Source organism: Perognathus longimembris, chromosome 7 (assembly GCF_023159225.1).
Source record: "Perognathus longimembris pacificus isolate PPM17 chromosome 7, ASM2315922v1, whole genome shotgun sequence".
Lineage (NCBI taxonomy): Eukaryota > Metazoa > Chordata > Mammalia > Rodentia > Heteromyidae > Perognathus > Perognathus longimembris.
In genome coordinates this window covers 79,048,301-79,074,731 of record NC_063167.1, presented here as the reverse complement: position 1 = coordinate 79,074,731, position 26,431 = coordinate 79,048,301, and the positions used below count along the sequence as shown (strand labels likewise).

Sequence of the window (26,431 nt, the reverse complement as noted above, 5' to 3'; positions counted from 1 at the left end):
TTCCATATGAATTTCTGAGTTGCTTCCTCTACTTCATTAAAGTATGGTGTTGGGATATTGATGAGTATTGCATTGAATTTGTAGATAGCTTTTGGTAATATTTCCATTTTCACAATATTAATCCTCCCAACTAAGAAGCATGGGAGGTTTGTCCATTTCTTGAGTTCTGCCTTAATTTCCTTTTTCAGGTTTTTAAAGTTCTCATCATAGAGTTCTTTCACGTCTTTGGTTAAGGTTATTCCTAGGTATTTTGTGTTCTTTGAGACTATTGCAAAAGATGTTCCTTGTCTGATTTCAGCCTCGCTCTTCTGGTTGTTGGTGTATATAAAAGACATTGATTTTTGAGGATTTATTTTATATCCTGCTACTTTGCCAAAGTTTTGGATCAGCTCTAGTAGCTTGGGAATAGAGTCTATGGGGTTCTTTAGGTATAGAATCAAGTCGTCTGCAAAGAGAGAAAGTTTAACTTCATCTTTTCCTATTTGGATTTCCTTTATGTTTTCTAATTTCTATGTTTCCTTTATGTTGCCTAATTGTTCTGGCTAAGAATTCTAGTACTATGTTGAATAGGAGAAGAGAGAGCAGACATCCTTGTGTTGCTCCTTATTTTAAAGGGAATGGCTTTAGCTTTTCACCGTTTAGTATTATGCTTGCTGCTGGTTTGTCATAGACAGCCTTTATTATATTCAGGAATATTCCCTGGAATCCCAGTTTTTCCAGGGCTTTTATCGTAAACGGGTGCTGGACTTTGTCGAATGCCTTTTCTGCATCTAGGGATATAACCATGTGATTCTTTGCCTTGCTCCTGTTGATGTGGTAGATTACATTAATTGATGTGTGTTTATTGAACCAAGTTTGCATCCCTGGAATGAATCCAGTTTGATCATAGTGTATGATTTTTTGATGACTTGCTGAAGTCGGTTGGCTAGAATTTTGTTAAGAAGCTTTGCATCGATGTTCATCAAGGAAACGGGTTTTTGTTCTCTTTCCTTGATGGGTTCATGTCTGGTTCGGGGATTCATGTTATATTAGCATTGTAGAATGTATTTGGTAGTGAACTTTTACTCTCTCTTTCATTGAAGAGTTTGAGGAGTGTTAGTATGAGATCTGTTTTAAAGGCCTTGTAGAATTCTGCTGTGAATCCATCTGGACCTGGACTTTTCTTGGAAGGGAGATCTCTTATTGCAGTTTGAATTTCATTGCTGGATATGGATCTGTTCAGTAGATTTAAATCTTCTTGGCTGAGTATTGGCATATCAATTTTTGTTCGAAAATTTTCCATTTCTTCCAGGTTCTCAAATTTCTTGGTGTACAGCATTTGCAAAATAGTCCCTTATTATATTCTGGATCTTTGTTGTTTCTGTGGTGATGTTACCTGTATCATCTCGGATCTTGTTTATTTGGGTGGTCAGTCTTCATTTTTTGGTCAGGTTTGCTAGGGGTCTGTCTATCTTCTTAATTTTTTCAAAGAACCAACTCTTCATTTTCTTGATTCTCTGTTTTTTTTTTAATTCTAAGTCATTTAATTCTTATTTGATTTTAATTATTTGAGTCTGCCTGTTGGCTTGGGGTTTGGCTTGCTGTTCTCTTTCAAGGAGCTTAAGCTGCTTTGTTAAGTTGTTGAATTGAGATTTCTCCAATTTGTTGATGTAGGTGCTCAGGGCTATAAATTTTCCTCTGAGTACTGTCATTGCTGTGTCCCAGAGGAGCTGGTAATTTGTGTGTTCATCTTGGTTTAATTCCATAAACATTTCAAATTCTGTTCTGATTTCCTGGATGATCCATTGGTGGTTCAGCAATGTATTGTTGAGTCTCCATGAGTTGTGAGGTTTTCTTTGGTGGCCTTTGGCATTGAGCTCTAGTTTTATGCTGTTGTGCTCTAGTTTTATCTCCTTGTGGTCTGAGAGAATGCAAGGAATGATTTCAATGGTTCTAAATTTGTGCAGGTTTGCTTTGTGCCTTAACATGTGATCTATTTTGGAGAATGTTCCATATGCTGCTGAGAAGAATGTATATTCTCGTGTTGCTGGATGGAATATTCTGTAGATGTCAGTTAAGTCTAGATGGTCTATGCGGTTGTTTAGTTCTGAGGTTTTTTTGCACAGTTTTTGGCGTGTTGATCTGTCCAGGGGTGAGAATGGTATGTTAAAGTCTCCAACAATCAATGTGTTTGGGTCTATGAGAGTTTTTAGAGTCAGTAGTGATTGTTTGATGAAGTTGTAAGCTCCTGTATTTAGCTCCTGTATTTGGTGTGTAGATGTTTAAGATGGTTATGTCCTCCTGTGGGAGAGAACTCTTTATTAATATGTAGTAGCGTTCTTTGTCTCTTTTTACTGTTTTCAGTTTGAAGACAATTTTATCTGATGCTAAGATTGTGACATCGGCCTGTTTGCAGGGGCCATTTGCTAGATAGATTTTACTGCAGCCTTTCACTTTTAGAATATGTTTGCTTTTGCTGACAAGGTGCATCTCTTCGAGGCAGCAGAACGATGGATCTTGTTCTTTGATCCAACTAGTCAATCTATGTCATTTAATTAAAGAGTTAAGTCCATTAATATTGAGAGTTAGGATTTAGAGGTGGTTGCTTTTTCCCTTCATTGTATCTATCTTTGTAGGGGTTGTGTCTTCCCTTTTTGCTCTACTAATCTGGGATTTTATTTATGGATGTTTTCCCTGTCTGGATCGTGGTCTTGGTGGTTTTCAATGTGGAGGGCATCTTTGAGGATATTCTGTAGTGCTGTTTTGGTGGAGATATATTGAGTCAATTTTTCCTTGCTATGGAAGACTTTTATTTGACCTTCGTCTATGAATGAGAGTTTAGCTCGATACAGAATTCTTGGTTGATAGTTATTTTTCTTTAGGATGTGGCAAACATCATTCTCGGCTCTCCTTGCTTTCATGGTCTCCACTGAGAAATCTGCGGTAATTCTTATTGGTTTTCCTTTATATGGGATTGTTCTCTTTTCCCTAGTGGCTTTAAGAATTCTTTCTTTGGCCTCTATTGATCCTGTTTTGATTACAATGTATCCATGGGAAGTCCTGTTCTGGTGTTGTCTGTTTGGGATTCTAAATGCTTCTTGTATCTGAATGGGCCTATCCTTCTGGGTGTTTGGGAAGTTTTCAGCTAATATTCTGTTAAATAAGTTGCCTATTCCATTAACTTCTTTATCTAGATTTTCTTCAATACCTATTGGCCTTCTAGTGGGAATCCTGATTGTATCTCGAAGCTCTTGAAGTGATCTGTCTTGCTTCTTTGACTGATTTTGTATTTTTTTTGTTCTTTTTCCATAGAGTCTAGTCTGTCCTTGATTCCTGAGATTCGATCTTCCCCTTCATCCAGTCTTTTCCCTAAACTTACAACCTGGTTTCCTGTCTCCCTAGCTTCTGATTGATCTTTCTTGATGGCTTCCATATCTCTGACTTCCTTACTTCATTAATTTAGTTCTGGGTGCTACCTGTAATCTTTTTTAGCTGGGTAGCTATCTTTTCATGGGACTCTTTCTTTCTGTTGGAGTTCATATATTATTCTGTTTCTGGAGGCCATAAAGTCCTCTATTATTTTACTGTTAGATTTATCATGTTCATGAATTATTCTTTGTTTCACCTCCTCATGCTCTAGAATGCTTGTCATTTATCATTTTTATCAGCATAGTTGGCAGAGCATTTTGGGGCTCTCCTCTAGGATTTCAATTGAATGCTGTTTCCTGTTTGTTTTGAGTGGGTTATGAGATTCCCTGTCTTGCCATAGTTTTTGTGTTTCTTGTGCCCATTTGGATTTGGAATGCTAGTCTGCTAGCCTCCTTTGGCAATGTTTAGGACCTGAACCAAGCCTACCAAGTTCTGTTGTGCTATTCTTATAGGTACACAATCCTAGACAGATAAGTTCCCTCTCTTTTTATGCATATAGCAGCAGATTTAGTGTCCCCACAAATTTCCCTTTGGAAGTAAAAACCATCCCTGAGCCCTGTATTCAGTGGCTGGATTGTATACCATTACAATCTTGTTCTTATTTCTTTTTGGGTTGATAAGATTGCTCTAAGAATCCCTTTGATTCACTCAGATTGTCCAACGAGGCCTATTTGCCTACCTTTGACCTGGGCTCAATGGAATCTTGAAGTCCTGGGCAGTGATGGTTATGTGGTTCTCTGAGGATTGTGGGTAGAAGTTGGGTGCCCTCAGTGATTGGGGGACTGTGGTCATCCTGGGGAACCAGTCTGTTGCTCCCAAGGCAATGGCGGCAGCAGCGTTCTACCTCGGAGGTAGTGGGGCCTGTGGGATCTCTGGGTTGCCAAGGGCAGGTGGAGGGCAGGCAGTGAGCTCTGGTCAGGAACCCTGAGGTGCCTGCAGGCAGGCCCTGAGCGGGAGCCCCAAACTAGCTGTGTGGGCCCAAGGTAGGAGCCCCCAACTGGCTGTGGTGGGCCCTGGGTGGGAGGCCCGAGCTGGTTGTGCCAGGCCCTGGGCAGGAACCGTGAACTGCCTACAGCGGGCCCCTGGTGGGGCCGCTGAAGGCATGCAGTGCGCTCTGGCTGGAAAGATGGAGCTACCTGTGAGGGAACTTCCACCCACCTGGCCAGGGCTGTCTTCTGCTGGATGGAGCTGGTCGTTTCATTTGCTGTGGGATTTGTGGGTAGAGGCTGGGTGGCCCCAGTCACTGGTGGACACTGTTTGGCCTGGAAAACCAGTCTGTTGTTGCCTTAGTGGCAGTTGCAGTGATGGCAACCTGGAGGCCTGCCTCTTGTTGTGTTTACTGGTGTTCAGGAGCCACTTGCCCCTCAGGAGCTTCCTCCTCTTTGGGTGGTGAGTGCTTCCCTGGGTGGAGCTGGGACTCACTACTCCTGCACCTTTACCCTTTTCAAAGATGGCCCCTTTGACTTTATTTTCCCTGGCACACTTTATTTCTTCTCTGCTCTGGTTATCTATGCCAGAGACAAAGATGCAGGTTCACTATGGTGGGTGGGGGGACAACTACTTTCCAAAGGGCGTTCTGTGGGTGTAGACTAGAGCCAGACTGTCTTTTGTGGAGTACTTACGCTTCCTCTGTTTCTACGGAGTTTTCTCGCTCTCCTTGCAGACTACTTCTTTTTTTTTTCCTTTCTTTTTTTTAGTTTTTATTTATTTTATATATATATATATATTTTATTATCAAACTGAATTACAGAGAGGTTATAGTTTCATATATTAGGCATTGGATACATTTCTTGTACTGTTTGTTACCTCCTCCCTCATTCCCCACTCCCCCTCTCCCTTCCCCCCCCTTGAATTGTTCAGTTCATTTTCACCAAGCAGTTTGTAAGTATTGCTTTTGTAGTTGTTTGTCTTTTTTTTACCCTGTGTCTCGATTTTGGTATTCCCTTCCAATTTCCTAGTTCTAATACCAGTATACCCAGTTTCCAATATACTCAGATAAGACACAGAGATAGTGTAGGTACAACCACAGGAAGGTGATACAGGAATAACATCAATAATAGAGGCTACAGTAACATATGGCACGTTGAAAGTAGTTACAACTGTGATATAACAATAGGAAGGACTGGAAAAAGTTATACTAAGTGAAGTGAGCCAGACCCAAAGAAACATGGACTCTATGGTCTCTCTTATAGGGAATAATTAGTACAGGTTTAGGCAAGTCACAGCAGAGGATCACAGGAGCCCAATAGCTATACCCTTATGAACACATAAGATAATGCTAAGTGAAATGAACTCCATGTTATGGAAACGATTGCAAACTATTTCTGTCTGCTGCCTTCTGGTGGATTTTTCTACTCATTGCTGGTGCGTGCTGGAGGTGGGTGTGGGTTTGGTTCCACCCAGTAAGTGACGGACTGGCAGTGGTGGCACCGCCTGCCGCTGAAATCTGGATTCTTGGATCTGCTGTCTTGTTTTTTCCTTCCTGGCTTGAATCTCTATGCTGTTACACCTTCCTTGGGATAACTGGAAGTTTCCCTATGGAAGAAAAATTGGGTTCTTGGAGAAAGAACTTAGATAGGGCCCTGATGCTTCTCTGCCATCTTCTTCCCTCCTTCTCTAAAAATTCTTTCTTAAACTAAATCATGTTGCATATACCGCTCTAATTCAGTTATTCTTTTTTTTTTTTACTTAAAATATATTATAGCAGCATATTTTTACACTTAGCATGTTCTGGCTAAACTTAATTCTCTTTCCATTGACCATCTTGGATTTTGACAAACACTGCTGTTTTGAAGCTTATAAACAAGAAAATAAAAATCCATTCTGATATCAAAGTCAAGAATTCATGTGGGGGGTTGGGAATATGGCCTAGTGGCAAGAGTGCTTGACTCGTATACATGAGGCCCTGCATTCAATTCCCCAGCACCACATATATAGAAAACATCCAGAAGTGGCGCTGTGGCTCAAGTGGCAGTGTGCTAGCCTTGAGCAAAAAGAAGTCAGGGACAGTGCTCAGGCCCTGAGTCCAAGACCCAGGACTGGCAAAAAAAAAAAAAAAAAGAATTCATGTGGGTCATTTCTGGTCCTCAGACTTTTCTCTCAATCACTAAATGAAGACCATATGAGGGAGATAAAAGACGATATTAAAAAAAGTCAAAGCAGGAGAACATCTCAAAGTCAGTCCCCACTCTTAATTCTGCATGTCAACAAGGATGATTGAGAAAGGCAAGTGAGCAATGATGGTCTCTACATCACCCTACATAGAATAGAATGTAGATGGTTGTGTAGCCAGTGATCGCTATTTGGCCACCATTCCGAGATCCCATTTGTACTTGGGTCCTTTTTGTCAGTAGTGAGTATATCACATTTAAATTATAAACATGGAAAGGAGAGTTAAAGGATTACTGGGTGCGAGAGAAGAATGACAAAAAGCAGCAAAGCCTATGCGATCAGAAAGATAAGTCTTGCAGTTTGGCTGACATAAGAGATGGATTACGAGGCTCTGAAGTAGAGGATGGTTTACTTAGGAGTTTAACTGTCATTTGCATTTAAGGAATCTATTACTGCCTTCACATACACAGTTCCCCCACTAAATGATGAATAGGAATATGTGGGATTTGCTCATGAATTTAGGAACTTACCAGTTCTAGTAATATATGACATTATCTCCTTGAATCATTCTCCTTCAGAGAAATCTACTTTCCTAAGACTGTTGGTTCAAGTCACCTGCATCAGTCATTAACTGGCATAATGATGCTGTGTCTTCGTGACATTGTCCTGTGTATCTTTCTCTTTGTGGCTTATTCTGCCCTAGAAAATGTGCTTCTGAGAAGAGAGGCAGAATTAACCCCTGTGTGCTGATCTAGTGAGCTCTCTTGAGAAATAAGAGTCCCAGCTCTTCAAGAATTGCTTCTGCAAAGACATTCATGCAGATGTGCTCTTAGAAAGAAATAGCCCGGTGCCAATAGCTTATGCCTGTAATCCTAGCTACTCAAGAGGCTGAGATCTGAAGACTGTGTTTAAAAGGCAACCCATTCAGGAAAGTCCATGAGATTTTATCTCTAATTAACCATGAAAAATCAGGAAGTGGAGGTGTGGCAAAGTGGTAGAGCATGGTCCTTTAGAGGAAAAATTTAAGAGAGAGTGCCCAAGCCCTGAGTTCAAACCTCAGTACCAGCACAAAGGAGGAAGGAAGGAAGGAAAGAAGGAAAGAAGGAAGGAAGGAAGGAAGGAAGGAAGGAAGGAAGGAAGGAAGGAAGGAAGGAAGGAAGGAATGAATTCCAGTTTGTATTAATAGAGATGAGAGGAAGAATTTGGGGTGTCTACAAATTCGTTTTAAGCAGATTCTTTCAAAATTACCCAGACCCACATTTATAGAAAGCAAACCAGTCAATTACTGCTGTAATTGTTACCCTGTCAGATATTTATTAATAGACAGGCCACTGCCATCTTTGTTTAAATGCTCCAGGTTGACAGAATTTAATTTACATTAATGGGTATAAAGTCCTTTTCTTACTTGTCCAACAAACTGGAGACAAAGTGCCTGCCAATGTTTTAATTTCTTTTTCATGTTCTGGTTAGAGAGTGGGAAGAATGCTTTCACTCCACAGTGTCATAAATATGATAATCTATGGAAATCACTGAAAACCAGGTACTTAAGTGAAGCATATACTGTACGCTGGGAATCCCTGATGAATTCACGTCTCCTCTGTTGCCTGTGAAGTGACAGACTGCCAGATGTTCCTGAAGGAGCTCAGCAGTGCACTCAGATCCCAGCATTTCCCCAACCCCCTTCCATGACAGCCTCTACTCTATGCTACAGAATGGCCTTGCTTCATTCTTGAGACACTAGTGTTTATGTTCTAGTCTTCAACTATCAACTCCTCATTTTTCTTATCTCATATTACTGATTTACTAGAGGGGTGGGAAATATTTCCTCTAGCATTGTTCAAAGCACACAACAAAGTATTTAAAAGTATCCACTGAGAGAAAGCCGGTGCCTATGGCTCATGTCTATAATCCTAGCTACTCAGTAGGCTGAGATCTGAGGATCATTGTTCAAAGCTGGCTCAGGCAGAAAAGTCTCACTGAGATGTTTATCTCTAGTTAACCACTTAAAAACCAGAAGTGGTGCTGTGGATCAAGTGATAGAGCACTAGCCTTGAGCACAAAGAGGCTCATGGACAGTGCCCAGGCCCAGAATTCAAGTCCAAACCACCAACCAAAAACACCCCCCCCAAAAAAAACAAAAAGAACATATTGAGCATAAATTAGGGCACCTTCATTACATACCTATATTACTTACAATGTTAAAAATAAAAGTAAGCTGGCTCATACCTATAATCCTATCTACTCAGAAGTTTGAAATATGAGGACTGTGATTTGAAGACAGTGGGTACAACAAATCCAAAAGCAGAGCTGTGGCTCAAGTGGTAGGGCACTAACCTTGTACAAGAAAGCTCAGGAACAGTGTTCATGACATCAAACCTGATGGGTGGATTAAAGGAGAAAGAAAGGAAAGGAAAGGAAGGAAGGAAGGAAGGAAGGAAGGAAGGAAGGAAGGAAGGAAGGAAGGAAGGAAGGGAGATAGAGGGAGGGGAAGAAAGAAAAAGGAGGAAGATAGGAGGAAGGGGACAACTATTAAACATTTCTAGAATTTCCAGTACAATATGTTAATAAGAAGTTCCATTATAGCAATAATGACAAAAATTTTTAGTGCTTATTACATATTAAGTTCTAGATGACTTTCATGTAACTTATACTTTACAGTACTGTTTATTGGTTGTTGTTTTTTTCCCAACTTAAGAAAGTTAGAAATGTGACCAGGTCATGAGCCTAGCTAACAATGGAACAAGGACTGGAAAACACCCTAAATTAAGATCCTCCATTGTTTGCATATTACCAATTAGTGCCTTCATTTAGTTGAGAATGTATAGCAGGCTAGATGTTGTTCAAGGTTCTAGGGAAATATTAATAAATAGAACAATGACCATGATATTCTGGTAGCTTTTGTTTTATATTGAGGATATAAGGCAAATACATAAATATGAATATTACTAAATGAGAGAGGGGAAGGGTATGATTGAGGTGGTTATAAAATGTTTCTTTGTGGACATGACATAGTTCAAGTCCAGCCTTGCAAAACATTATTAATACCGTATCACAAAATCAAGATGGGCACAATGGGACATACCTGTAACCCCAGGTACTTAGGAAGGGGAGGTAGTGGGATCACAGTCCAAATCAGATACTGGCAAAAGTGTAAGAACCAATTTGTAAAAACAAAAGGATGGGAATCATCCTTCAAGTAATAGGGTGCTTTCTTTAATAGATATGAGGCCCTACCTTCAATGAAATACTGCTCAAGAAAGAAAAGGAAATTACAGAAATGATTTCCTCAGATGATATCAGGTATAGGAGATGGAGTTTCTGAGTTTATACTTTGAAAGCATCAACAGAAGAGTAGGAGAATCCTCTATGGGGATTAATAAAACTTAGAATAGGAAAACAGGGGTCCACATTCTAATTAACCATGTGGGCCAAGAGCATACACTTGGAATAAAGAGGAGTAGATTTTTAGGTTTTAGGAGAGAGAAGGTATGGATATATCACTTTGTAGAGGTAGGAAGCTAAGATTAACACAGCTGGCTGGGGTCTGAAGGAAAATGACTAAGTATCCATTTGCAATTACTGCAACAGCAGTGGAAACAGCTACATTTGCCAGCCATGTTCCATATTTCTCCTTTGTACAGAAACAGTGGCTGTATAATTGAGTTTAACAGAACACAGATTTTTTGCATGCTGAATACAACAAAGGGAGAGAGATTATTGTCTTATCTGTCTTTACCTTAAATAATCAGATATCACTACAAGTTATAATAAATGTTGTTTGTATTTATCTAATGATATTTGTTTATGCTTCATTTGGTTACACTAAAAGCTATCAGAACTGATGGCTAAGATTTATGAAAAACTACTAAAAAAAATTGTTTCTTTCCCTCCCATTCTGGGGTTTGAACTGAGGGCTTTGTTGCTTCCTCAACTTGCTAGTTTGGTACTCTACCATATGAGCCATGCCTCTACCAAGCAATTGATGATTATTTTGGAGAAAAAGTCTCTGAAGTCTTGTGACCTTTTCTATCTAGTCTGGCTGTGAACCAGGATCCTCCAGATTTCAGTCTCCTGAGTTGATAGGATAATGAATATGAGCCACTGTCATCCAGCATAGGTAATGTTTCTATTAGATCTTTATTTCCTAACACAGAAAATTAATTATAAAAAAATATATATTCACCAAATGTTTCAGAAGACTTTGTCAAAGACATGGTATAGTAGAATTTTTCCTGGATATCCTTTTTTCTAAAACACTACAAGCCTTGCAACATTGTTGGCTAAAGCACCGTGAAATGCTCAGAAGAGGTATGTCCAATCAAGGAAAAGGGAAAGGCAAGGGTAGAGTAGTTACTGTTCCCATGTCTGCAATTAGACAGTATTGTTTATAGAGTGCTCAACCAAACCTATAAAAGAAAAGAAAGATATTCCCATGTTAAATATTCTTTACTTGATAGGGCTGTTAGAAATGCCTTTTCTTTCAATGAAAGAAGTTCTTGCTTTTGCTTTCTCTCCAATATAAATCATTTTTGTTTAAAAACCCTAAAAATTGACTTTCAAAATGAGGCTCATATTATTCTAATATATCTGGAACTATAATTCGAAATAGGGTTTTAGATTGCATCAAAACGTAATGTTTTATGTCCTTTAATCTACTTTCAGGTCAAAAACTTTAAAGCAGTCATCCAGGTGTTTCTATATAGAAAGTGATTAGGTATCACACTGAATAAATACGGAAAAAATGGATTAATCTACTCCTGCTCCAAATACAGCCTGCATCTTATGTGCTTCCCTCCCCTCCCATATTTATAGCAGGCTCATTTTCCTCATCACCTCATTTTTCTGTTTTCTTCTGCTTCCATCTCACTGTGTGAAGTAATTTTTATTTCATTTTCCCTCATTGGTTTATGCTTCAGACATTCTTTGCAACATTTAACCATGAAAAGAGTCACATTTCGAAGGTAGATTTCAATAACAAGTTATTGTATCCAAGTCTTCCTAAGGCAGTGAAAGGAGTGATTGGGAAGTCTTTCTTTATGCATAGTTCATATTTTGTGCTGTTTTTATAATTCACTGTGCTCACTTTATCTTGCATCGGTCATTATATTGTATTTATATTATAAACCAAGTTTATGCCCAATATAATAATATAATATATCAGTTTTATGCAGCTTTTCAGTTTTCATAAGTCAAAGCTATATTTTAATAATGCCCTAATGTTATTTTTCCTATTTCAAATAGCTGGGAATAGCAAATAGACAGGTTAATGACTGATACTTCTGTTTTACACAGATAATAACTAAGGCTAAGAAAGGGCAGGTGACTTGCCCAGATCAACTGTGCCTCCATGTTCATTTCTAGCATTTAGACATTTGGCTTCTGTAAGATATGTTTCAGGTGAGTCTGCACCTATACAGAAAATTTTGTCAAGGTAATTTCAGATGTTTTATCTATTTTCTAGTTCACATAAGTAGTAATAGCTTTGTGCCTTTCACCAATAAAATCTAGAATTGTTTATGAATACATTCCATCTTGGGAGTTTGGGAATTTGATAACCATGGTGTTTGATGTCCATGTTTTACAGCTTAGATCAACTATTCCGTTGTTAACTAGAAGGAGGATTGATAGAATGTATGACTCAGTCCAATATTTTACCTATAGACTAGGACTTTCCACTTTAAATTCGCAAACGAGATGCAACATATTATTGGAAGGAACTGCGTAGACTACCTAGTCCAATTCTGTCAGTCACAGATGATCAGACAGAGGCTCTGAGGGAATCCTCACCCAGGCATGGGTCACAGAACAGCTGATCTCAAGGCTAGGCTCACAGTCCCATCTCCCAGCATGCCTGTGAGCCTTTCTCCCATGTCACCTCCCCAGCAAGACACCTCCCACGGGGCAATGCTCCTTGAAGATGAAGTATATTAAATTCACATTTGGCTGCTAATCATTTTCTCAGCAGCTCTATGGTATTTCATTAACCACTGCATGTAACACTCTGGCCTTTCACCTGTATTAACTTGAGCTCATTAAACACCAGGCCAGTAATAAACAGGAGTGAACTAATTCAGATATTTTGTCTTCATATGCGTTCAGCATTTTTTGAATGGTTCTTACTGTGTAAAACATTCTTCCCTACAAAATCGCTGAATTGAAAAAAAAAAAAGAGGAGCATAGATTTCAAGAAAAGGAGAATGTATGGAGTATATCTCTATATGATAATATAGTATATAGTAAAGATATGTAATATATTACCTATATTTACATATTATATACTATTATATGTGTATATGTACACACATGTATATAATAAATATGCATAGCTTTAGAAAAACAACAAAGCATCACTAGTAACAGCATAATAGAGTCTGGGATCTGAATCCTGGCTCTGGTGAGAATCAGAGTAAGTTATCTCACCTTTTCTGAACCTCCCTTTTGTCTCCTATGAAAGAATACAGGTCTGTAATATCAAGGGCTATAACAATGAAGAGATACTGTAGTTACATACTTTGCAAAGTATCTGTTGTGTATCATTATGCTTTGGATGGTGGTAGTGGTAGTGGTAGTGGTGGTGATGGTAGAAATGGTGGTAGTGATGGGGATGATGATGTTCTTTCCTTGGTAGATCCTGTACTCATCTCTCCCTATATGAAACTTCTGTTGAGGAGCTTGATGTTTCCCAGAACTCCTCCCCTACCTCATCACCTCTTTAGAATACAAGCAATGGCCCAAGAGTTCAAAAAATATACAATTAATTCAATTTCTTGGCAGGCCCAGATTCACCACCAGCACTGATTTATGTTTATTGTGAGTAAGAAGTCACTTTTTTAATTTGTTATATCGGTTGTGGGACTTGAACTCAGCCTGAGCACTGTCCCTAAGCTTTTCTGCTCAAGGCTAGTGCTCCAGCACTTGAGCCACAGCTCCACCACAAGTTTTTAAGTGATTAATTGGAGATAAGTGTCTCACAGACTTGCCAGCCCAGCTGGATTCAAGCTGTGATCCTCAGATCTTAGACCCCTCAGTAGCTAGGATGACAGGGGTGAGCCACTGACATCAGGTTAAGAAGTCACTTTTTAAAAGTTTATGTCCTATGAAAATTCTAGTTAATACAAGTTCTTAATTTGAAATTCCTTTGAGGTTCTGACTGAACAAGGGATGGTGAAGAAGGAGATGGCATTTGCAGAAAACTAACCAGCAAAGAGGTGGAGATAGAAGTCTGTTGACAAGAAGGACAACTTGGAATAGGGGAGAGTCAGAGGCTTCAAAAGGAGCCATTGTAAGAATAGGGTTGCAACAATGGATGGGGAACATGAGAATGAAGATCAGTGTTATACCATGGTGGGAATGGTGGCCAGGGTTGAGACTGTGTTTTCCTGCGTGCCCTGTGCAATAGTCAGAACACTTCAGAGAACCAGAACCAATAACATGAATTTGCATCTTCAGAAGAGAATATAACTTCATAATTAGCTCCCCTGGCCAGGTAATCCTAAAATATTCCCTCTGCAAACTGCTGTGCTAGGAAAGCACGAAATATCATGTGTCCATTTAGTGTGAGTCTGAAGGCCCTTGAAGCGGAGAGGCTGCAGTGTAGCTCCCAGTCGGATGCTGAGAGCCTGAGAACTCAGGAGATAGAGGCAGGGATCTGAATAAGTTCTGAGGAGTCAAAAGACCCAAGAACCTGGAGCTGTCATATCCAAGGACATGAGGTGGATGCCCCATCTTCAGCACCAAAGTGAAGGGCTATTTGCCCTTCCTTTACCCTTTGGTTCTATGGGGGCCCCTGAACAGACTAAATGATGTCCACCCATCTTTCTTTATCCACTCCACCATTTCAAATAGCTATCTCTCTAAAACCACCCTCCCTATAGACATACCCCCAAATAATGTTTCACCTGATTGGCTTACCAATCTTAGCTCCTCCAATGAGTTGACACATGAATTAACCATCTTATACAAATGGAAATTACGATACTGGATACTGTTCATAATCTTATTTTGCCCATACTACTAGAAACCCATCTGTAATTTTCTGGATTATTCTCTTTACCCTGATCTCATAATCCATTCTTCCTTCTGCTACTTGAAAAATTGATCACATGTATTCAAATAATGGTTGCTTCCCAACATTCTAAGGCATGAAATCAATAATATTAGATATTCAGGAAGCTGAGCTCTGAGGATTGTAGTTCAAAACCAACTGGGCAGCAAAGTATCTCAGCTCCAATTAATTAGAAACACACACACACACACTCACACACACACACACGGAGGTAGAATGTAATCCATAAGCAAAAAGTAAGTGAGAGCACAAGGCTGTAAGTTCAAGCCTCATTGCAGGCAGATACACAAAGAAATAACTAAATGAAAATGTACATGACAAGTAAATGATAGAAAATCTTCTGCAGTTTTTTACAGAAAGGTTTTTCCATCGAGCTCTGGTGCAGCTCACAGCTGTAATCCCAGCTACTCAGGGGGTTGATATCTGAGGATTGTAGTTCACAGCATGTCCCAGCAGACAAGTCTTAACATTCTTGTCTCCAGTTAGCCAACCAAAAGCTTGAAGTGGAGGTGTGGCTCTTATAATAGAGTGCCAACCTTGAGCAAATAAGCTAAGCAAGAGTATGAGCACCTGAGCCTGAGTCTTTCTTAAAGATTCTAGATTTTCCCATCTATCACCACTTTCCATCACTCAGAGAGTGAGCTCATTTTTTTGCTCCTTCACTTCATTCCTTTATCTTTCCTCCCTAGCATTGTCCCCACATACATACAAACATGTTCTAATATTTTATCATTTTTAAATGTCTCTTTCACTATAAACCTTCTTTAATCAGCTATAATGAATTCTTCATTGGATTTGTGTAACATCAGACTATTTGTGCATCTCTTCCTCTACCTATCCAATTTCTTCTTCTAATTACCTACATAATCCAAATATCAGCTGAGCCCACCTACTCTTGCCCTTCAGGAGTTATGCCCAAAATCTCTAGAAATGGAATTTTCTAGGTGAGTCTGGTTATAAATTCCTTCTTTTATCAAATTCTGACTATCCCTTAAATCTTACTTGCTACTTGGTGTCTGTTTCTCTTTAGCTATATGCCAACCCAACCATGAAACTCAATCCTTTTTCCCTGATTTTCTTCCAAATTTCTTACGAAGACATGTAAGTTTGTAGCAGACTTTATTAAATAGAAGTCATGGAGGAAGATTTAGCTGCAGCCATTTTAAAATAGAATATTATTATTTTTTTTTTTTACGGGACCGTTTAACTATCTCGGGAACTGTTTGTTCCCCCGTCAGGTGTTTCCGTGCTGCCAGTAGCTGCTCGCCGCTTTCCCTTTAAATTTAGAAATTCTGGCAGGCAGGGCACCTTTGGCTAAGCCTCTGCCCAGGATGCGCCTCCCGCCTGGGCAGGGGGCGTTCTCCTGGGCGGAGCTGGCTCTCACTGGTCAGGCCCTCTTGCCCTTTTCAAAGATGGCTCCTTTGTCCTTGCTTTCCCCAGGCCCACTTTAGTTCTAATCTGGTCTGACCCTATGCCAGTGGCAAAGATGGCGCTTTGCTCTGGCAGTGGGGGAAGGGCTACCTTTCAGAAGCTGCTCTGTGGGCGCGAGTGAGAATATCTTTCGTGGTGTACTCACGCTTTCTCTGTGATTTCAGCTTGTCCGTGCTCAGCCGCCATCTGGAGGATTTCTCCCTGGTCTACGCTGTGTGCTTTAGCTGCGTGGAGTGCGGGTCGCTGTGCCGGGCACTGTGCCGGTGCCGGCATTGGCACGGCGGCAGGACGCCGCCCGGAGCTCAAATCTGTGTTTTCAGACCAGCAAAGTCGATTTTTCCTTTCTGGCCAGAATCCCTGTACTTTTTAAATGTTAGAACTTACTCAGGCTGTCTTTCTAGGAGTAAAAGTTTCTATGGGGTGAGAAAACTACGATGTCGGAGGGAGCTCAGCTAGGGCTCTGCTGCTCCTCCGCCGTCTTCCAGGAAGTCTCCAGAATATTATTTATCCCTCTTTACAAAAATTCTCCACTCATCCTATCATCAGGTTCTTATGGCCCTCTCTGCTCTGAGCTCTCCTCTCCTCTCCTCTCTTCTCTTCTCTTCTCCCCTTCTCTCCCCTACCTTTCCTTCTCCTCTTCTGTGGTTGGCATGCCATTAATTTTAAGAGTGTATTTTATTTTATTTTATTCTTCATTATTTTTAGTTGTGCAGAGGGATTTCCAATCAGCATATACATTGATGAAGCAATGCATCTTGATCACTGTCACCAATCCTTTCCACTGTTCTCCCCTCTCTCTCCTCAGCCCACCCATCCCTTCCAAGCCACCGGATTCCATTTCCACATGTTTGCCTTCTTGATGGATGTCCCTCCTAATGCCCTTGCCTACTTTGTCACTTCACAACAAAATGATCTCTGCTTGCTTTTCCCAGAGGGTGTACTCCTCACCTCTTGTGTTCTGTGGCACAGAGCATAGCATGGCATTAGCACTCTGCCTCTTGCGAAGTGTCACTTTTCTCCCTGGAGAGTTTCCTCCACCTGGAGCATCTTCTCCCCTTTGCCTGACCCTACCCCTTCATCCTCACTGCACGCTATGCCACCATTCCCTCCTCCTCAGGACTTAGCTCCCATGTCACCTACACCAGACATCCCTGACCCCACAGCCTGGGTTACGGACACATTGTCATTACTCACAAAACAGCCACATTACCTCAGTCACAGCCCTTGCCACATGGTATCAAAACTGTTATTAGCTGAAGTCTCTTTAAGGTCACAGACTGTCTTTTCTATACAAGTTTCATTTGTCTAGTACTGTGTAGATGTTTCTCCTTAAATTTGTGAATCATAGCTTTTCATGTAGGTATGACATTACTTCCTCCATCTATTTTTTATATTAAAAGAAATTCTTTTTAGCACTTAATTTCTTTCAGATAGTAGGGATGCCTGGCATTTCCAGAAGCCAGTGAGATTTTATTTACATTTAGCCATGTTTGTACCAAGGCATTGATGCCTCCACTACATATTTTTTTAAATAGATGGAGTCCAGCTCAGTGATAGATCCATTTAAAGTGGACAGGGTGGCAACATTAGCTATGAGAGATCAGACAGCTCAGGGGATCGAGAATTAAAATATATTCCCAGAGTGCCATGGAGCAACATGCCCTCTTCCCCACTGAGCAGGGAGGGGCCCCAGTGAAGGACATCACTTAGATATTATGAAAACAGAGGAAGCTACAAGGCCAGGTGCAAGATGTACAGGTAAGAAGGATGGGGCTGGGCCACTCCTAGTGGCAGGAATGCATGAGCAAACATGGAAATAGAGGACCACGCACACAAGGCAGGGCAAACAGGCATATGGGAATCCATTAGCAGGTGTGCATTTCACAAACATGATTCCATTTAATGATGGCACTCATATTGTGATTTGGATGCAATCATTTTCATTGCATTGATAAGTAAAATTAGTAGCTGTCGGGCTAAATTTCCATATCTCCTTTGGGGAGATGCCAAGCCTTTAATTGTGGGGGACACTCAGCTCTGCATGCTACTCCTGCCGGCGGGAGGGCAGAGCGTATCCCAGTTGGGACTAAGCTGAGATGGGATAGGGCTGCCGAAACCCCCCACCTCCCAAGACCCCCTTATGTTTAAGAGCAGACACTGGACACGGAGATTTCGGGGGAGCCGTCCGATGGACTACCGACTTCCAAAAGTTTTATTTTGGGGAGGGGTTTATATAACGGGTAATGACGAGGGAGGAAGAGGAGGGACTAATTGGGTATTAACGATTGGCTAATGGTGATGTCATGGAGCTTCCCGCAGAGGCAGAGATCACAGTCTCCCAAGGACCGGGTCTCTGGTGCCATTATGAGACCTCGCAGATGAGAGGCGGGGCTGCTTCCAGACCTGGGGAGAAGGTGGGAGTGGCTAGCAGCCAACAGTCCCAGGTCTTAAAGGTATAGCCATCCCCTACAAGTAGCAGAGTAGTTCATAGCTAACTCATAGTCACACAGCTAATGACTTCAAAAATTGTTATTTTTTCCCATGTCAATGTGACTTCTCAATCAGTATCCCTCTGAATAGTCTCTGAATATTGAATTTCTATTTTTACATGTGACATATGGACTGTAATGCTTGCTTCTGGTGGATGTGGACATCATATTTGGATCAAAGGTGCCATAAGTTTACTTTTCATGTTCAACCCCCAATTTGCATCATCAGATACCATCTAGCACCATCATATTCGTGGTCAGTAGATGGTTCTTCTTTCACCTTTTATTATTTTCCACTGTCCAAACTGGATAATAATATTGACAAAACTTCTTTACCATTCAATCAGTAATTAAGCATTACATGACAATGACACAGGGAGAAATCTGAGTTTCTGGATCCAAACTATTAAAACAGATCTAAGTAAAAAGAAAATGAGAGTGAATGTGTGTGATTATTTTTCCAGTGGGAGGAAGGGAAGTAGCTGTACTCAGTTCCACTCAATCATCCACCAAGACATGCCAAGCCCACAGTGAACAAAGTCTCTGTGTGTGAGGACTGTTTTGTACCAAAACACAACAGACTAAGGAGTACATGAGCCCAGCATTTTTTTTACTTGAGTCCCCACATTTTTATATTTTAGATATCCAAAAATCTACCTCAATGGCTTCCATGAGTTTGTTTTAAAAAAAAACTGACTCTATAAAGATTTCTTTTTCATTTTTGTTTTCTCTCCAATTCTGGGAACATTTGATTGAACACAAGCAGTTTTCTAAGGATTTGGTAGGTCATGTTTTCAGATACATGGAAAAACTGAGTATTTTCCTTACTATATAATTCAATTGGACCCTAACCCTAAATGAATAATGGAAAGAAATATTACAAAATTGATAATGATGATAACAATGCATAAGCCATATGGGAATTATTTATCCCCTGATTTAACACAGGATGTAGTTCCTGGCTTAGTAACATTCAAATGTTGCATTCAAATCTTGTTGAAAAATGTATGCAATAGTTGAATAGGGTAACAATGTCCTATGTAAATATGTAATGACCAACAGGTAGTTGTAAAATATTTATACCACTGTCATCCTTTACTCTATTAATACACACATGCATATTCATACATCTACATACATATAAAGGAGATTAATTGATGAGTTCTCTATTAATATATAATGTACATACACATACATATATATATTTAGTTGACTGTTAAGGTATATGTGTGTATGTGTGTGTCTCTGTATATATAGTATGTAATATTATATACGTGTGTCAGTATAAACATGAACTCCTTTTATCTTTTTATGCTATAACCTTGTAGATATCAAAGTAATTATTTTTACTTTTCTTGCTGTTATTGTTTCTAATCAGATAAGAAAGGATGATTATACTAAGCAAAGTGAGCCAGCCCCAAAGAAACATACATAGGCTGCAGGGTTTCCCTCATTTGTAACAACTAGACTGTGCCTATAAATCTACAATCAACTCAATGGACAGTAAAAGGACAAAGAATTACACCTGTATAAGATTAAAAGTAATCTAAACATGCATGCAGTGAGAAGAAAGGATATTGTTAGGCGAGGATTGCAAGGACTCAATAGTTATGTGCATATATCATATAAAATCATGCTTATCAAAATGAACACCAAGAAATAGAAGTAAGAAGTTTTTTTTAATTATACTGTTTTGCAATTCTTCTTTTCTTCTTTCTTTTTTCCTTTGGTTAATTCTCTTCTGTTGCTGTTTTTGATTTCTATACCGTTTGTGTTATACGTAAGTTTAATGATTTCGAGAGGGGAAGGGAAAGCACAGAAATGGTGGGACAAAGGGTCAACCAATTCAGCAGTGAAACTCACTATGGTGGAAATGCACTATGAAACTTTGGGGGCAAGGAAGTCAGGTAGGGAAAATCTAGGAGACAATCAGGAAGGACTGATACTGTTCAAAAGGAAATGCACTCATTACCTGACTCAGCTATAACCCACCTGTATATCACCTTTACAATAAAAATTTTAAAAACAAAACTAGAGTTTCCTTGTAGTAATATAGACTATTAGTATTAGCCAACTTGCTGTCATTCTCATAAAAATTATGCGATTTAAACTAGATAGCACCCATGCTTTTCTGTGTTGGAGACAACAATCCCATTTTTATACCTCAATATGCTCCATTACCTTTAGATTGATCTGTGCATATATTATAATCCAAATTGACTTTTTCCCTTAAAGCTTTGCTGCCTTAAGGTACCATTGTCGATCCATTATGTTGTCTGTTTTCTATCGGCAATGTAATACTTTCTATTTGAAGAGAGACAGTTTTAGTGTGAGATACTGTTATCTTCAAACCAGTAGGATTTAACTTTTCTGGTTAGAACAAATTCATCAATGACGAATCCCTGGATTCATTGCAACAAAAATCACACCACTTCTGAGCTTTGTTCAGTTCATCAGTTACAAAGCAGCTTTTGATAGTCCTAAAGAACTTTTTCCCTTTGTTGAAGAAATATAGCATGATGCTCATATCCTCTCGCTTTGAGTTACTGTAGGCTGCAACTTTTTCTGTAAGAAAATAATGAATGAAGAGGGTAAAACTCCTGCTGCTGCTTCTGCCAGGACTGCTGCTTCTCATCCTGCAATGGGAAATCAATTAACTATATGTTCAGGCAGAGATCTGAGCTTTCTTCATCTCACTGATTGCACACGTGCACAGTGGCCAAACTACACATTCATCTTCACTTCTCCTGAGCTTTGTTCGGCTTTGATTTTGTCTATGTATGTTTGGGCAGGATCAGACCATACATGTTTACCTAAATGTAGAATGAATAAGGTTGATCGTTTGGTGCAGAAAAAAATTGATCTGCAATTTTAAGGAATTTAACTTCTAACACATTCAGATCCTACAGCTACTTTAATGCACACTTTTATTTTTCTAAATGAGAAGCTCACCACTTTCTTTACTAAAAAGGAATACACAATGTCTGTGGAAGCCTTGAATTTTGGCGTCCTTAGCTATTCTTCATATGGAGGAATTACCAAAAAAAAATCATTTAGAGACATTAGGTGTTAAGTGGGAAAAGGTAGTTTTTGCTGTTTCATGTATGTAGTCTTTCAACATAAAGAAAAATTTTTTCACCGAATTCTTCTAACCAATACACAAATAAAACCTTACAGGAATCTGTATGTTAAATTGAATACCTCTCTTTAGGATTAATTGTAAAAAGAAAAATCATAGTTCATTAGAACCATATCACCGTTAGGCACAGAACAGCTGCATGATAATCTATTGATGGCAAACTTTCATGAAAACCTACAGAAAATATCAGGCTCTTAGGCTGTTTTTCACTGAATGTCAAAAAATGGTCAAATATTGATTATTGTCGTAGCCATTGTTGTCATCATCAACTTCTGCACCGTTGTTGCAACAATTTATTGATTTTTTGTTTTTTTTCTTTTTTTTTTCTTTTTTTCTTTTCATTGCAACAATTTTAAGTCATGGTTTCTGTTTAACTACATTCATTCTCTTAATTTGGAGAAAGAAAAAAAAAACACGAATATTACAGATTCCTCCCAACTATGTCTCTTGAAGGGCCTTTGCAAAACTCAAATGGAATTAGATAATGTTGAACAGAGAAAGTGGCATCCCCTCGGGAGCAAGGATAATGGCTCCGGAGTTTTACTTGTTGTCTCATATATCACCAGCCTAGGAGGTGTTATCAGTACCTATGGGCATGGCCTCAACATCAGGTATAACACCCAGCTCCTCCTGTATCCCTGCGAGGGGACGGGGGGGGGGGCGGGGGGGAAGTCTTTTCACAAGAGAACGTTTTATATAAGCATTTTTCCTGCATTAAGAAGGCTTACATATGGGATAAATATTGGGGAATTGTTTTATACTCTTGTTTTTTAAAAACTACTTTCAATAAGACAGCATCTAACTGTATGGCAAAACATCCTTCATATCATTTCTTATCAAGTTCAATACTATAATGTAGAAAATATACTATACTTATACTATACTTATAATACTATAATGTATAAGATATAGAGATGAAGTATATAATACTAATCTAATAATATATAAATTAACTGGGTAGTCAGGATGCTGTTTCCATTTATTTGACTTGTTGAGATAATTGTAGTGAATGGATCATGGAAATAGCAAGCTTAGATCTTTCCACATATGTAGGTTCTTGACTAATACCAATTTAACAGTTTCAGATTGCCTTAGCCAGAACATGGTTCAAGTTTTGTTTAGGTATCCCAAAGATTTCTAGAGGACAAGAGAACTCATTTTCCGTGGGCAGGATGCAACCTGGAAATTAGAAGCAAGCATCCAGAAACAATGCTGGTTTTTGCCAACCCCCACACCTCCGAAAGTACTTGTTAGGTCAAGTGATTAGGATGATCTTGAAGTACTGTAGTTTCTCTAAAACTCCATCAAATAAATAAATGGGGTTTGTTCTGCTAGAGAAATAGTGTATTTGTTGTGGGGAGAGGCTGTTGTTTGGGATGATGTTTTACCATATTAGAGAAACCTAGTAGTGCCAGAGTACAAGCTGACACAAAACATTTGGAATTCAGTAATGTCTATCATCAACAGTCTGTATCAGGTCAAAAGTTCTAGAAAAGGAGAAGGACGCAGTGAAGAGGAAATAATTGTGGAATAACAAATGGTACAAGGGTATACCATGTTAACTTAAAATCACTTAGAATTTTTCCATGACACCCAGGCATCTTTCTAATTGAACTTCATAAAGTAGAATTAGATAACCTTGAGACTTAAAGCTGCGATGATGTTGAATACTGATGGAGTTGTGGTAGCATGGTGATATATCCTTTCCTTCTCATGTCTATTTTTGCCTCCTTCTGCAACACAAACTTCATTTTCTGTACAAAGAAATCAATATTTGTTACATTTTGGGTTTTCCAGAATTCCAATAAATTGCAATGAACTTTACTTACAATCTTCAAAGAGATGTAAGAATTTGAACACAATAAAATTAGTGCTACAGATGAGAACTTTAGCAAAATACCTTTGCTATTGGCAAGAACATTTGTCAGATACTATCTCTGTGTCTACATGATACTAAACACCTGAATGGGCACAGGGAGGTTTGGGGGGGGGCATCTATGGTATCTACCTTCTGTCTATAAAAACCAAACAAATGGTTGAACTAATAGCTATTGTTTTAAGTAAATGATTTGGTTTGGTCCTAATGAACTTCCTCCATTTAGAAATGTATCTTAATTAACATTTTGTAGCTAATACATCCGTATTTGGTAAAGGCATTGTATACCTGTGTTCTTTGTAATAACTAATTGAATCTAATACCTAGAAAACTAATAGACTAAGCATGAATGAAAACTTCATTATAGAGGCATGAAACAATCCAGAACACATGTTCCTTTGTTGGTTATATTTATGTGTTTATATCCTTCCTTTGTTTTCTCCTATACACAGACATGTTTCTTATTTGCATTTTTCCCTTTAGAAACTGCCAAACTTTGGACCTTATCTTGAACAACGCAAGAAAATCATAGCAGAGAACAAGATGAGATTGAAAGAACAAAATACAGCTATTTTACCACTTGAGAGAAACTATTTTAGTCCCCAAAAGCCCGTCCCTACCATCAAGGTAAATATTAAGCTAAATGCACAAATGTGTTTATTTTACTACTAAATATGCAAATGTGATTCAAATGTTTATTTTCTACTTAAATACCTTACTGATGTTTCTTCCTGTGGCAAAATTAGGGCTTGAACACAAGACCTGAGTCTTATCACTTCCCTTTTGTGTATGTGTACCAGTCCTGGTACTTGAACTTAGAGCGTAGGTGCTATCCCTGAGCTTTTCTGCTCAAGTCTAGTACTCTACCATTTGAGCCTCAACACTACTTCTGGCTACTTTTTGGTAATTACTTGGAGTTAAGAGTCTCTTGGGCTTTCTGCCTAAACTGGCTTCAAGCTGTGGTCTTCAGATCTCAGCCTCAAGAAAGGCTAGGATTATAGGTCTGAGCCACCGACACCCCACTGGAGCTGTTAGGCTTGCCAAGGCTCCTGCTCTACTACTTGAGTCATAGCTCCACCTCCAGCTTTTTGCTGGTTAATTGGAGATAAGAGACTCACACTTGTCTACATGCTGGCTTTAAACCAGGATTACAGGCATGATCCATTGGCATCCCACTTTTATTTTTACATATCCTAGAAGTTTCTAATATTTTGTCTAAAATTTAAAATTACATCTAAATTATCCAACAACTTCTATTTGTAAATTTTGCACTTTTGTATATTTTATATTCAGAGCACTATTAGGTTTGTGTTTTGTGGACTTTACAGTGGTTATTAAATGTTCCAGGATATATTAATATAAACTCCTGGTCTTCTCATTGTCAATTAAAAAGAATTCTCAAATATTAGTCACTCAAGACAACTAAATGATTATGCATGACATCGAACTACCTATACCTTCCATTTGGGGAAACAAACAAACAACTTTCACTGATTTAGTTTCAGGACAACCTGTAATTATCGGGATCTCAGGAGACCATTTTCTGGATAACACAAAATTTACCAGTAAATCTGATAATTCTAGCTACTCAAGAAGCTGAGATCTGAGGATCACAGTTCTAAACCAGCCCAGGCAGGAACATCTGTGAGACACTTATCTCCAAAGACTCACCAGAAAACCAGCAGTGGCACTGTGGCTAAACGTGATTGAGTGCTAACTAGCTTTGAGCTAAAGAGCTTGGAAACAGCACCCAGGCCCTATGACTGACAAAAACCAAAAATCAAAATTATTAGCTGAATTATGTATGTATGTTACTTTTTTCTGTTTTGTTTTTTTCTTTCAACTCCTGATTTTGAGAGAAATGTAGGGGGTATTTCCTTTCATCATACCTACCTTCTTTTTGTTCTTGCGTTGTTTTCTTTTGTGCTATCACACAACCAGGCACATTTTGCTACTTGACTATTATGTTTTACATTTTCCAACAGTGTTTCTTTGGCCCTTGACATACCATTTTTCCTCCTTTTCTTTTCCTGATGGGCCCACATTATCTGTCTTCATGTTTAATATTTTCTCTCTCCCACTCATCTGTCTGTTTTAGTTAGTTTTCTCCTTCTCCTCTAGCCTCAAAAGAAATTCCTCTGCTCCATAATTTAAATTCTTCCTCCCTGCTTTCACTCTCACCCTAAACTGTTCCCTAAGTGGACTGAGTATTCTACCAATGTAATAGATTGCCCCTTGTCTGAACAAGTTTTTAATCTACCCCCAACTTCCTGGTACTAATGCTATAACATAGTTACAATACTGTTCTTAGTAATAATACTATTTCTAAACAAATCACAACTTTTATTCTCTTCTCTCAAAATATCTTGACTATGATTTGATGGTCCGTTACCATCCAGCTAGGCAGTTTAAATACCTGTCAATCAGCAAGTATTTATAGAGCATTTGCTGTGTGTCCACTAGTGTATGCTAAGGATTCTAAGCAATTTCAAGAACACACAGGGCACAGTATAGGGCTCAGGGACTTCCGGAATCTCATTAGAGATAAGTCATTAACATGTATTTATTATGCACTCATGGACAACCCAGGAATTATGCAAGAAACTAGGAATACTACATGAATTTTAAAAAGAAGGAAATCTATCCTTACAGAGCTAATAGTCTAGCAAGGGAGAAAGACACATGTTAAAAATTATTTACAGTTCAATCAAATATGTACAAAATGCTCTGGGAAAACAGAGGAGTGAATAGGATTAGTTCTGCCTCGGGTAATTGTGGAGAGCTTCACAGAGATGGTGATATTTAAAATGGAGTTTAATAAATTAGTGTTAATTAAGCAGAGAATTAATAATAAAAGCTAATATTTATTGAGTTCTTAGGAGGTTTCAAGCACTGCTACATGCTTGTAAATT

At 39.0% G+C, this 26,431-nt stretch overlaps 1 protein-coding gene and 1 long non-coding RNA gene across 4 annotated transcripts in view; one reads left to right on the top strand and one right to left on the bottom strand.

Moving 5' to 3' along the window:
• Dpyd (dihydropyrimidine dehydrogenase) overlaps nucleotides 1-26,431 on the top strand; it is a 706,501-nt gene that overhangs the window by 666,300 nt on the left and 13,770 nt on the right. For all 3 annotated transcript variants that reach the window (XM_048352019.1, XM_048352018.1, XM_048352017.1), the window contains one exon: nucleotides 24,003-24,146. In XM_048352019.1, the coding sequence (XP_048207976.1) occupies nucleotides 24,003-24,146 (144 nt within the window). The remainder of the gene's footprint in view (nucleotides 1-24,002; nucleotides 24,147-26,431) is intronic.
• Nucleotides 259-25,126, bottom strand: LOC125355580. Its single transcript, XR_007211687.1, has 4 exons — nucleotides 25,083-25,126; nucleotides 21,457-21,462; nucleotides 8,229-8,236; nucleotides 259-367 (listed from the first exon to the last, which is right to left on the bottom strand). It is a non-coding gene; the product is annotated as an uncharacterized LOC125355580 (long non-coding RNA).